This window comes from Manis pentadactyla, chromosome 5 (genome assembly GCF_030020395.1).
Source record: "Manis pentadactyla isolate mManPen7 chromosome 5, mManPen7.hap1, whole genome shotgun sequence".
NCBI classification, from domain to species: domain Eukaryota; kingdom Metazoa; phylum Chordata; class Mammalia; order Pholidota; family Manidae; genus Manis; species Manis pentadactyla.
Window position 1 is genome coordinate 11,317,346 of NC_080023.1, and position 14,165 is coordinate 11,331,510.

At 41.9% G+C, this 14,165-nt stretch overlaps 1 protein-coding gene across 5 annotated transcripts in view; it reads left to right on the top strand.

The window, feature by feature from the left end:
• Positions 1–5,570, top strand: part of C1QTNF7 (C1q and TNF related 7) — a 101,880-nt gene extending 96,310 nt beyond the window's left edge. For all 5 annotated transcript variants that reach the window (XM_036921091.2, XM_036921088.2, XM_036921090.2 and 2 more), the window contains exon 3: positions 2,785–5,570. In XM_036921091.2, the coding sequence (XP_036776986.1) occupies positions 2,785–3,416 (632 nt within the window). In that variant the 3' untranslated portion in view covers positions 3,417–5,570. The remainder of the gene's footprint in view (positions 1–2,784) is intronic.
• The last annotated feature ends 8,595 nt before the right edge of the window (positions 5,571–14,165 follow it).

The following is a 14,165-nucleotide window of genomic DNA, read 5'->3' on the forward strand; positions in this document are numbered from 1 at the left end:
ACAGCTAACTTGAGGGTGGGCCACACTCGGTGCCTGGCTTGTAGTGGGTGTGCATTCAATACCAGATGGTTTAGATGGATGTATTCACGCACACATAAATTCATGGTGGGATGGACGGAGGGATGGGAGAAAGAGATGGCACTGAAGAAGAAATCTTTGTAAGCCCATTTCAGAGAACTAAGAAATCCTTTCTCCCCGAGGGTCAAGTACCTAAGCGTAGACTAACCCACCTTCTCCTCCCCAGTTCTCTACCCAAACATACACCTGACTGAATGGGGAAAGGGATAATGACATCTCTTCTTTCTCTTCTTCATTAATGGGCCCCTAACACAAGGAAAAAATGCTTTATGCAAACAGTAAGAAGTACTATAAATTATTACGGCTAGTCCCTGATTATCTAACTCCCAGCGGTTCAGAATATTCAATAACTGTAGAAAAATCCAAACATTGAGATTGTAAGGATTTTTTATGGCTAGCATTGTAAAACTGCATCTTAGGATTTATGGTTTTGTCTCAAAGAATTTTCAGTATGATGAGACCTCAAGAAACCTAGTCCAACACCTTCATTTCAAGGACCATAAAATTAAAGTCAGAGAGATGAAAATCCTTGTTCGATTACCTAACCTATCCATGGTTAACCTAGGATTGTTTCCCCTGGTCTGCTGAGTCACTGTTCTCTGATTTTCCCTCTGGGTTTGGAGTGGATTTAAACTCAATTCTTCATATTACAAATGGAGCACTTGAAACACAGAGAAGAAGTGACCTACCCAAAGTTACAGAGGCAGGAAGATTTGAGTACGTAATGAAATTTAATGGTCAAAATGGTTACTGCTGCCAAGTTTTGTTAGTAATGCATTAAAGGTCACTGATAAAGACAGCAAAAGTTAAGCTCCTATTGAAGATAAACAACAATTTATGAGTTGTGGTCCTTGATTCGAAAGTTAACAGTAAAATAGTATTCTTACTCCATTCCTATCAAAAGGAAGCAAACATAAGTTCAGACTTTTATGGCCTTATTTCAAGAAGTAAGGAGCAAACTGTGTTTCGGCTGCAGCCAGTGGAATTTTAACTTGACAACAAAAGCCATCTAGTGCTAGAGACAGTCCTGTGATCAGTAATGACACTGATCCCAGTCCCCACCGAAAAAGGTTGCATTCATTATTAGCATCTTCTGTAGATCATGAATTCTTAAACAGCCCCTTTCCCAAAGTATTAAAACAAAATACTTGATGTTTCAAAGGTAAAGCCTTAATTCTCCTCATATTTATATTATCCAAATCACTTCTTTGCTAACTTTGTCAAATAACCAAAAAATGATCAAACTCACATATTGGTGTATGTGTAATATTGAAATAAATGATATCAAAGCACTATTAAGATAAAAAGGCCTAGCTTAATAAAAGTTTCTGAGAACAAACACATAGTTCAGAGTGAAACTACACAATATATCCATTACATATTTTCCCTGACTACAAAAGTACATTATGAATTACCAATAATTTGGATACTTTTCAAGACAGTATCAGTATACAAGCACTGCTTATGGGATGGATTTGGCCATAAAATTGAATGACATTTTTTATGCTATTAAGTCACTGCTGTTACGTATATGGTTTAAAAAACAAACAGATATTGTTTATCATTTTCAACTCCATGATCATGATTTCTCTGCATTTAGCCTATGGTTGACCTGTAGATATAAAGATTTGGACAAACAGAAAATACTTCACTGTGGTGATTTTGAATTTGTTGAAATCCTTTCACAGATATTATGTCTTTTCTATATATAAGGAGACCCAGAGAAATTAAGGGACTTGCCTAAAATGATACAACCATTTGGCTGCAGAGCCAAACAGAATTTAGGATTGATTCCAGCCCCAAAGGTAAGAGCCGTTTTGATGGAGGGGAAGCATCATTAGGCTTAGACTAATTAATTCAGTCCTCACCTTGGTACTGAAACAAGTTTCGTCACCTCTTTGGAACTCAGTTTCCTCCTCTTAAGAAAGAGTCACTGCACAGTGGTGACAGTCACTAGTGTTTTGTTATTGTAGCATATCAAGCCCTTGCTATGTGCCAGGTGCACTTTGCAATTTGCACTCTAGTCACTGCCCCCGGAGACACTCAGCCTCCAGAGGTAGGCAGACCTGCATTCAGGGCACAGCTCCATCACTCCCTAATTCTGTTCTTTTGAGCAAACTGTCCTCTCCATGGGTGAGTTTCCTCATCTACAATGGAAGTAATAATGATTCCTAGTTCATAAAGTGGTTGCAAGACCTAAAGAAAATAGCACATGTAAATAAAGTGCTATCATTTGTACCTAGTAAATGTTGAATAAGTGAGCTAATCTAATTTTGATTAATTCCTTTATTATTGAAACTAACAGAAGTAGAATGGAGCATGAGGTTAAATATCCTCCAAAGACTTGTATGGTTCTGTCTGCCCTCATGATCCCACTCTGGGGAACAGTATCATCATGCTCATTGAATTCCTTCTGTAGTAATGAGTATCTGTATGTGACCTATTTAGTGGCAGGTGATCCATCTTCAAAATATGATTTAAATGATTTCCCACAGACTCAGGAAAGTTTACTTGAAATTCTGATGAAAATTTCCTATTTCTGTTTTAGTCCATCAGTGATTTTTTTAAAAATATTGATTAGTATTCAGTGGTATACTGTTGAAAGTGGACTGCAAAGACACACGTAGAGCATGCTGGCACTATGTGGACATGCTCTTTGCGAGTATTTGGAGGAACTATTAATTAAACTGTAAACTCTTTCTAAAGGTTTAAGAGGTAAGACGGGACCCCTGGGCCTTGCTGGAGAGAAAGGGGACCAAGGAGAGACTGGGAAGAAAGGACCCATGGGACCAGAGGGAGAAAAAGGAGAAGCAGGTCCAGTTGGGCCTCCTGGACCAAAGGGAGACAGAGGAGAGCAAGGGGACCCAGGGCTGCCTGGAGTTTGTAGGTGTGGAAGCATCGTGCTCAAATCTGCCTTTTCTGTTGGCATCACCACCAGCTACCCGGAAGAAAGGCTACCAATCATATTTAACAAGGTCCTCTTCAATGAGGGAGAGCATTACAACCCTGCAACAGGGAAGTTCATCTGTGCTTTCCCAGGGATCTATTACTTTTCTTATGATATCACATTGGCGAATAAGCATCTGGCAATTGGGCTGGTACACAATGGGCAGTACCGGATAAAGACCTTCGACGCCAACACAGGGAACCATGATGTGGCTTCGGGGTCCACAGTCATCTATCTGCAGCCAGAAGATGAGGTCTGGCTGGAGATCTTCTTCACTGACCAGAATGGCCTCTTCTCAGACCCAGGTTGGGCAGACAGCTTGTTCTCCGGATTTCTCCTGTATGTTGACACAGATTATCTAGATTCCATATCAGAAGATGATGAGCTGTGATCAGAACTGCTGACTTAACTTTCTAAGATCTTTGTGGTAAATGCTTTGGTTTAATCTGGGGCCCTAGAAAGTGGGACAAGCAGAAATGAGATCCAAAGAGACTCCCGCTCAGATTCCAGAGTATTTACACAATTGTAGCAGAATCTATTAAAACAAGATGAACCACCAAATGGTTCTAAAGTCATTAAATCTATTAAAACAAGATGAACCACCAAAATGAATTACATAAAACAATAATCCCCAATACAAATGGTTTTAAAAGGGATGGTCATAAATATTTAAACAACATAAAGACAATGTTAACAAATTTTCTCTTAAAATCCCTGAGTGATAAAACCCAGTTGGCAATGATACTGTCTCATTAAATTTTCATAAAATAACATTTTGCCTGTTATTTAAGAGAATCATAATATCCCAGACAAAGTCTTTGACAATTCTCCAAAGGCTATAGTTAGTCAAAATCCAAAGATAGGAGATATTAATTTCAAGCAAGTGAAGTGATAATTTCCTTTGTTTTTTTATTCATTCTTTCATGCTTGTATATATTCACTCAACAACTCTTTAACCAGCCTGTATGATGCTGGGTCAGATTTAGAAGTGAGTCAAGACAAAATCTCTACTTTCATACAGGCTAGTGTGTGATGAACATACTGTCACAATTTAGTTTTTGAGCACTAATGGCCAACAGGCTGACTAAATTCTGGAGGCATAGGAGACCTCCAGAGGCCTTCCTGGGGGCGGGGGCCAGAGAAGGTCTAACAAATGGAGGAACACTAAGTAGGCTAAGATGCATGTGTTTAAGTAGGTGGGAGGGATGGAAGGACACAAGGAATTCAGCAGCTGCATTCACTCCAATCCCTTCCTCACAACACCACTGGTACTTGCAGTCAGGAAGGGGAGAGAAGCCTAGAGACTGAAACTGGCCAGTAGGTCATTCTTCTAAATCCTTTCACGTGATTGTTTCCCAAGATGAATAGCCGTCCTCTCGTGTTCTCACAACTAAGGGCGCTGCTTTAACATTGCAGGAAAACTATTTCTCGTGGATTTCCTAGGTACTCAATTCAAATAAAACGAAGCACATATCCACTGATTTATGAGTGAGCGGATGGGAGTGATCAGGAGGAGGAGGAGGGAGAGGGACCAGATGTCTGAGCAAACAGCTGTGCCTTCCAGGCCCCACACCTCCCGCAGCCTCACTCTCTCTTCCTGTTGGCATCTTGTTCCGCACTGAGCTGCATTTCCTCAGTTACTCTCACCCATGATTCTCTCTCACCTGCCAATCCCTTAGCTGATAGGAAGAGTGTTTCCCTACCCTCCCATTTAGTAGCTTCTAATGCTCCTTCCATGCATTCTGTCTGCTCGGTCTTTTAACAAATACTGTGTGATGCCTGCTATACGTGAGTCGCCACGCCGAGTTCTGTGTCAGTGGAGGAGCACCAAGATGAACGTGACTCAGCCCCTGCCAGCAAACTTCGAAGGATGCATGAAAGGAAATGACGTGCATATCCCTACTCAAAATATCAAGAATTATGGAAATGGACATGCTAAAAAATATGTTAAGTGCTTAACTGGAGATAGAGACAAAATGCTGTAGAAGAACTGCTGAGGTGGAAATATTTACTCCCAAGTTTGGGGTGAGAGAGGAGAGCTAGGTGAGTCTCCTCTGTGCCCTGGACTGCAAGTGATAGACGGGACTTGGCATAGTCAAAGTGGGGGCAGGGGCACTTCAGACAGGCGTGATAATGGGGGCAAAGCATAGAAGAGAGACAGAGACCCAGAGGAGGAACCCATGAGCCACATTTGCAAGAGCCTCACATGTCAGCCTGAGGACTGGGGGCTCCATTCATGAGGAGGGATAGAGCCCCCATGCATTCCAGAGCCAGGTGCTGTCATGATCAGAGGTGACATTCCCAGTGACCAGGCAGCAAGGTGCATGAACAACCCTTGCTTCTCCCGTCTGTCAGACCCATCTTGATCCCATCATCTTCTTCCACCTGCCCTGCTTTGTCCACTCTTTCTCTCCTTCTGAATTAGGACATGGATCTAGAGCACCAGGGGCAGCAAAGGTTAGACAAAAAAGAAAGAGCAAAAGTGCTCTGAGATAGTCGCCTAGATAGCAGCTGAACCTGGAACACCAGGCCGTACAGTGTGAGATAGCCAACAGAAGAAGCTAATCTGGAGAACATGAAACTATGCGCCCTTTGAAGACTATGGGATTTGCTAGAGAAATTGCAATTGGAGAAGTTATTGCAGACAGTCATGACCCACAAGATTAATGTGTAATTCAAATTTTCTTCTGATCATGATCCATTAATGCATTCATTTTGAGGACATTGTTTACTTTCCTTTGAAATGTTTCTTTCATTAAAAAGCCTATTTTAAGTGGCTTGTTTAAACTGAAGTTTCTTTAGCTGGTCCTAGGCCCAGAGATTAATTTTATTTTGAAATATCTGGGGCAATGGTGATGGGAATCAGGGAACTGAAGTGGGAGAGGAAAGGCGATTTGGGCATTAAAAGGATGAACTCTTAAGCAAACACAGGTGTCTTTTATTCCTAAAAAAAATGACAGATACAACTTATCCACATTTAGGGATACTGTGTGAAGAAAAAAGAAAAACAGCGATTTTGGTTTAAAAAATTCCAAGTCTTGTTCCAATCATTCTTTGTAAGGGCTGACTTATAATGAATATGTACTAAGAGATATTTATTGACTATATAGCATCTTATTTCAGATGGATTTAAAACCACTTACAAAGATAGATATTACACAGAAAGAACACATTAGTCAGAATCAAGTGAGAATAAACGGGAAAACAAACAAAAATGGAAAGACGAGGCTAAGGCCAAACTGTGTGGATGTGAATCGACATGCACCTGTGTTATCCACGTGCAGCACACATGTACAGGACACATACTTCCCTGTACCAGTACATGCAAAAGAGCATTTGCAAGTCATTTATCATTGCACATGATGTTTGTGGTAAAAAAAAAAAGATTCCACAAACTCTGAATATACTACTTCTCTCTTTGCTACCCTGCAAAAGAGATCATGGATATTTTTCCCTTTTGTCTATTTCACCCATCCTCCCATCCCTTCCCCAATGCCAACTGCCAGGCTCTTCTCTATATTTCAGTCTATTTCTGTTTTGTTTGTTCATTTTTTTTTTTTAGATTCCACATGTAAGTAAAATCCTATGATATTTGTCTTTCTCTGTCTGACTTATTTCACTTAACATAAAACCCTGAAGGTCCATCCATGTTGTCACAAATGGCAAGATTTCATTCTTTTTTATGGCTGAATAATATTCCATGGTATATATGTACCACAGCATAAATATATTTTAGAGATTGGCTATTTGTTGTTTTATACCTTCCTCTCTCTCACCTTCTGTAGCTTCACTTTCAGTAAATGGCATCTTGACCCACCCTGGCACCAAAGCCAGAACCTAAAGTAAATTCCAGCCTTCTTTCCATTCCACACTGAATTTCGTTCAGTATAAAATCCTTCCAGTTCTTGCCTTTGCATGCACATTCTGAGTCATTGCACCTTTCCATCCCCAATAACAATGTTTCATTAATATACTCATCATCACTTCCCTGAACTAGTAAAAAGTTTTAACTGACCCTTTGCCTGCAGCCACAACCTCCAATCCTTTCTCCACACTAGACTACATCTATCTTTCTAGAATACAAACATGCTTATGTCACTCCACAGCCTAAAAGCCAGCAATAGCTCTCCAAACCCTATAGAATAAAAGTTGTCTTGAACTTCTTTGGGCTTTGCTGTCCGGCATGAATTTCATATCCTTTTTGGGGTATTCATACCCTACTTTCTTCTGAAGGACCACCCTTCTTTATATGGTAAGTCTTTGAGCTTCTAAATGGAATTGTCTCCTGCTGTATATAAACCTCAGACCTGAACAATCGGAGCATAACATTCCACCCACCAAAACCATTCGTTCCGGGGACTCGTTCAGAGCCCACAAGACTTTGCTGGGACTTCTATAAAAGAGAATCTCATTCTTTCCCACTGGACTTGAACTTGTGAGCCTCTGTCAACCATTTGACCATCACAAAGCATAAATACCACTTGAGAATGGAACCATGCACAATTGTAGTGGAGAGACAGAGATAAGGGAGAAAAATAGGTCTTGGAGTCATTGAACCCTGATGGAGACATGCCTATGGCCGGTTCTTCCTTTGGGCTTTCTGGTTATGATAGACATTAAATGCCATTTTTACTTAAGTCCTTTTAAGGTGGGTATTTTATCATTTGGAAAAGATGTCTTCCTAACTAATAATACAAACACCCTTTAGCAAGACATATTAGACCCTTTGGGATCTAGCCTCTGCTTACTTTTATAAACACATCTCCAAAAGACACCACATGCAACCTATAATCACACAAATGCAATAAATTGGTGGTTCTAGGATGCCTTGCTCTTATGTACCTCAGAACCTTTGCACATGCTGTTTCATTTGTTCATAATGCCACTGCAGTCCTTGTCTGCCTGGCTAGCTCACTCTTTGAGACTCAGTTCAAAAGTTACTTCCTTTTCTCTAATCTTCCTCTTCTGCTGTGACCAAGTGGACTCATAGGCAACCTCAAATGTCTTCTTTACCATTTGGGATGAGGGTAGTCATGGTAGCAATAGTGAGTATTTACTGAGCACTCTTTGGCATGCTTTATACATACAGGCTCACTTGGTTCTCATAGCAATTATTCCCTTCACTTCACAGATGAGAAACTAAGAGAAAGAGCTGTTAAGAAGTGTGTTAAGTAGACAGTGGCACAATGGACCCAGGCGATCTGGCACCAGAGTCCACTGTTTTCATCATCACGCTGCATCCGTATCCTATTTCACACTCATTCCACAGTGGTACCATCATTGTACTGCTCATATGTTTCTATGTTTATCTACCTATCCTATTAATCTTTGTATTTCAGGTCTGTACACAATGCCTGACTTAATATGTGCTCAATAAAAAGTGTGATGAATTAATCAGTGACAAGTTGTTCTCAGCCACAATTTTTACAAGAGATAGAGAGAGAGATCACAACAGAAAACAGGATAATTTGCTCATCCCGTGCATGAATCAGGACTCTTTAAGATCATAAATGCTAGAATCCAACTCAAACAGGCTCAACACAAAGGGAAGTCCCTGAAATAACATACAGTTATAGAGCCTGATCTGGGAACTCACTCATTATCACCAAGATTTTCTCTCCCATCTCACAGACCACTCTCCCCATTCCAATTTCACTTTTAGGCAGGTTCTTGCCTTTGTACAAAGATAGCCACCAACAGCTCCATGCTTGCATTTGTGGCCTCAGCAGAAAATATATATATATGTATTTCTTTTTCTCTTTCTCAATAGTCTCAGCAAAAGACCTGGGGATGACAGCCTTTGGATCTGATTGGTTCTGCATGGGTCATGAGCCTATCTCTCAATCAATTAGCCAAGGGGATATGGTGTTCCTACATCTAATGTCTACCCCAGAGCTAGAAACAGAATCAATGTCATATAAATCACGTGAACTGAGTGTAGGGAAGAGGTCATTTCCTAAAGGAAAATCAAGGTGCCTGCTCTAGAAAAAGAGAGTTTGATTCATGGACAGTCAAGAGCAGCAAGTAACCTCTGCAGGCTATTGCCATATAAAATCAAAACCACATTTATTTTGCCTGAATGATGCAAAAAAAAGATATGTTACTAGAATGGCTCTTCTCTGAGATAATTTAGTTGTTGATATTATTGTGTCAGACTTGACTAAATATTTTGTACTATTTAAACCTGGCATCTGTGATGATCTCATGCTACAGGCCATCATGATGCTAGGCTCCAAATCAACACTTAACGTAAGAATGTATTATTCTCAACTGAAATCTTCTTCCCCATCCAACCTTCTGATTTTTGACATCAGTGCCCTAGAAAATGCAACAATCTATGCAATTACTAGATAATTTTAAAAAGAGGGGAAAAACATCCTTGAATTTTAGTCTCTTTGCATAATCAAAAAAAGAAAAGCCAGCAAATCCAATTCATTCCCTGGCCCACATAATGACAGCACTGAAATGGGGGTTGAAAAGCCATTCTAGGTCATCAACAACATCGCTGTCCTCTGGTTTTCCTTCTTGTTTCTTGAGAGATCATCAAGATATCAGAAGCTCCCATTTGCTCTGGGCCTTTTTAGTAGTCAGCCCCACGCTGGGTCCTTTCAGCGGGGTACCTTAGTTTATCCTCTGGAAAAAGAGAGCTCGGTTCATGGGCAGGCAAAAGCAGTAGGTGACCTCTGCAGGCTGTTTCCATATAAAATCAAAACCACATTTATTTCATGTGAACGATGCAAAACAAACCTGTTGCTAGAACGATTCCCTCCTCCCTCTCCACCAGAAGGAGGAACATCTCAGGACCCAGCAGAAAAAAATATATATGTATTTCTTTTTCTCTTTCTCAATAGTCTCAGCAAAAGACCTGGGGATGACCTGGGGACGTTGCTTAAGCATGACAGGTGGGGAGCAAAGTGAGGTCAAAGTGAGGAGACATACCAAGGCCCACATGGGTTCTGTTCTCCTGGGAATGTGCCCCTCGGGGTCCAAGCAGGAACAGCAGAGGGCATGCAAAAGGATTTCTCTATAGAGAGTTAAAGAACTATATGCAGAGGTGCAGGTGGGGCTAAGGGAACCAAGCAAGGGTGTTGAGGTATCCAAGGACTAGCAAGAGCAGAAATCCATCCCCACCCCAAGGCCTGAAGGCAGTGGAGAGGCCACAGTGGCTGCTAAGTGCGGTGAGAGCTGGAGACCTGGAAGAAGGGGTGTCCTCCAGGAGCCACGCCCAGAGAAGAGCCCAGCCAGGGCCAGAACTACAAAGAAGCAGGAGGGATCGCCTGACCACACCCTCCTCCTAGCCCTAAGTCTCCCCTCTGCACCTTCTGCTGATCAGACCCAGCGACTCCAGGGGGCAGGGGAGTCTGGTGGGGGCAGTCTGCAGGGATGGGCTTTCTAGGCCAAGAGCAGTGCAGAGAAGGACAAACAATGGATGGGGAGCCGAGGGCAGGGTGGGAGCAGAAGGAAATTAAATAGCATAGGCTCCTCTCTTTGATTCCTTCCCTGTCCAGATTCTCTCTAATGCTTCACGCACCTGGTGCAATAAAACAGGGGCCCCCTCTTGAGAAGGGCAGAAGGGACACCTGCCAGAGCTGCTCACATCTGCCTATAATTTATGCACAAGGAGCCCTCGGGTCTCAGAGGGCTAAGGCCTTACAGCAATGATTTTGCTAGTGTCCCCTCTGTCGGTCTCTCCCTTAAACTTCCAACAGCCACAGGCAGCTGGTAGAGCATTCAGGGGTTCAAGATTCCAGCCAAGTAGTTTTCCAAATCATCATTAACTAAATGCTCCTCTTATCCTATTAGAGATGAGGAAACTGAGGCACAGAGCCATTGCCGAGTTTGCCCAAAGCCAAGCCTTAACAAACGTGGTGTTCAAACTCTTTTCTGCCAGCCTCCAACAGCCATGCTCTGTCATGAGCCCTCACCTGCTGCCCTCTGCCTCTCAAGACCCCTGCAATAAGATACGGTTTCACAGACAGATCACTGCACCATAGGGTAAATGCTTCATGCCTCAGTCCTCTTCCTTTGATGCTGGTAAACATCCTTTCCCTCCTGTTTCAGCTGGGGGCTGAGCCCGTCACAATCATCACCAGCTCTTGCGTGATCAGAATATTCAGTGAGGCTCGGCCAGGGGGCTCTGCAAACTCTAAGAAGCCCAGAGTGCACCAACCTCCTTCGCTTTGCACAAGGTACAAACGCGGGCCCCCAGGCACCAGCACCAAGTGCATGGGTCTGGCTTAGTTCTGCCAAGAATTTGGGCTGTCTTTTAACACCATTATTTTTATCATCATGCTTAGAAGTATCAGGCAGCCTGAAATCCTCTCAGTTTTCCTCACAAGACAGGTTCCTATAGTAAACACACACACACACACTCGTGTCCAGATTAATCTTAACAGAAGCCACGAGCAAGCAGGACCACACTTCCCGCAGGCTTCACGGGTTCCTCAGGGTGGCTTGTAGATCAAGCACTGGACGTGCCAAAACGTTGGGTAACTGAAGAGTCCTTTGGAGGAAAAAAAATTGTTTTAACATATAAAATTTGCAACAAAGATTGTTTAAATGCTGTACCAGGGTTTCCAAGGAACACACTGACATTCTTTTTCTTTTTGTTTTACATGAGGGTTTCTCAGTCTAAGCAATATTGATATTTGGGGCCAGTTCACTATTATGTGGGTCTGTCCTGTGCGTAGTTGAATGTGTAATGGCATCCCTGACCCACCCCCAGTGGGTGCCAATAGCAACCCCTCCAGGCATGACCATCAGAATTATCTCCAGGCACTGTCAAATGTTCCCTGGGGACCAAAATTGTCCCCAGCAAAGAAACACTGCTTACGATCTGGTCATAGGCACAGGGTCTACACAGTCCCCACCATCCACCTGTTTGCCAGCCACCCTTTTCCAACTTAAATATTTTTTTTACAGACATAACCACATGGCTGGTGACCACTTAAGGTGACCATTCATTCCCTTCTGAGGGAGCCCCTAGCTGCAGAGTACCCTGTTCTCAAAGGCACACGAGAAGCAGCAAGAAACTATGCCCTTATCCCAATTCCATCTTGCTAGAGCCAAAATATCTTTTTTGTCACAAAGTCTCCTATTTCTGAGAATTTATTCCAAGAAGATAATTAATAATGTGTGTAAAGATTTAATTACGGAAAGAGCCTTGCTGCAAAGATCATGATATGGAAAATTGGGAAATAACCTAAGTGTCTGATAATAGACTCTTGGTTAAATGAGCTGCGCTACATTCATCCAGTAGAATATATACGGTGTCCTTAAAAGTGAGGAGGATGGTAATGCACTGCCACCATAGCACGTTCATGAAATACTAACAGAACAAAGTAGAGCACCAAAAAATATTTTTCAGTAATTTTCCCACTTTTAAAGTATGTTTGCACATGTGCATTGAAAAGTCTGAATAAAAATAAGTTCTTAATAGGAATTTTAAATTTATACCCTTTTGATCTTTATTTTCATTTTTATAATAAATATATTTTATTTTACATAAAACTTTTTTGTATAAGCTCTTGGATAGTTAGCATAGTTGCACATTATTATGCTCCCAAAGGATCGCAGAGCAAAAGGCTAAGAAGAGAGAGGGAAAAGCCTTAAAACTAGAGGCTGAAGTATGAAGCATCATCCTTAAGTTTGCTGATAGCATAACTGGATATCTATTCCAGAGGATTCTTTAAAGCAAGAATAAAACAAGACCATCTTAGTTCATATAGACTTAAAATTATCTCACCCTAACTTGAACAGGGAAGGAAATGAGTCTTGAGTTGACATCATTTTATTGAGTTTTCATTAGTCTGGAACTATAAACCCAATGGGCTAGCCACAGTATGAAGTCATTTAGAACCAACGCATTCGTCAGATGGTAAAGGTGTTTATGAGCAGCAGTATGAAGACGACCAAATCCATGGCTTCACTCCAGTGCCATTACACAGGTGGCAAAATTTAAAGTAAAGGCTTGCTCAATCTTGTCAGAATTCTAAGAAATGATCTGAAAGTACCGGAAATAGAGACCATAAACTCTACGGGGTTGCATAGATGCTCTCACATTACAAAAGTGCTATCCGTTATAAGATTGCTTATCAGATGCTGCCTTGGCTAAAATAAACAACAGGAAAAAGTAAGGTCTCTGTAGTCTATCCCTACCACAGTTTTGGATAACACTGGTGGCACAGCAGTGCATCCCTTCTGTTACTGAAATCACTCTGGAACAATGACAGGGAGTTGCAAGGATTTTCTACAGAAAACACCCAGGTCTTACTATATTCAGAACTACAAGCACAGCTCCCTGAGGTGTTCAGTTGGTCAGACTATTGGGGAAAGAAAAAATAGATGCTTGTAGGAAGGATGGTCAGGAAACCCAGGATACATACACATCAATATATCAAGGCGCACGCGCGAGAAGTCCTTACCCACGTGACCCTCCCTAGGCATAAAATTCAGAGTAAATTCACAACATCCAATCAGAGTTTCGGATAGACACAACATAATTGTTTAGTATAAGGATATCCCAAATATTTAAGTGGGTGCCTTATATTTTTATTTGCTAAGTCTGGCAACTCTGGGCCCTAGAATTCACCTGAAATGGCAATAATATGAATCCCAGAGACTTTCAGAAGGGCTGTGCTTATAATTTCTCCTACAAAAAGGAGCAGCTTTTCTAATGAGAAGATGTTGTTAGCTTCCCCCAACGAGTGTCAAAGGGTCAAATTTGGCTAAATCCAAAAGACATAAGAAAAGTTAGGTAGAAAGTCAGAAAACATAAGATTTAACCCCAACAGTCCCAGTAACCAGCCTTGTGTGACTTTTGGACAAGTCGTGTAAATCCTGTAGGTTTGTTTCCACATTAGATCCACGGTGGAAAATGGGTGGCTGCCCCTCTTTCTCTGTACTGCAGGCTGACTTTGCTAACCCATTGCAGCATTCTTTCCCCCCAACCCCCGCCCCATGTCCAGGGCAGCCTCAGAGCTGTCAGCAAGGCCTCCAGGCAGCCCTCAGCCACCAGCCATCGGCCACCAGCCATCAGCAAGGGTCCGCCCATCAGATGAAGCCTACTTGTCTTCCCTGAAATAAACAAGCCTTGGGTTTCCTATCCATCTCTAATGAAAGTTCGAATTCTTTGTATTCC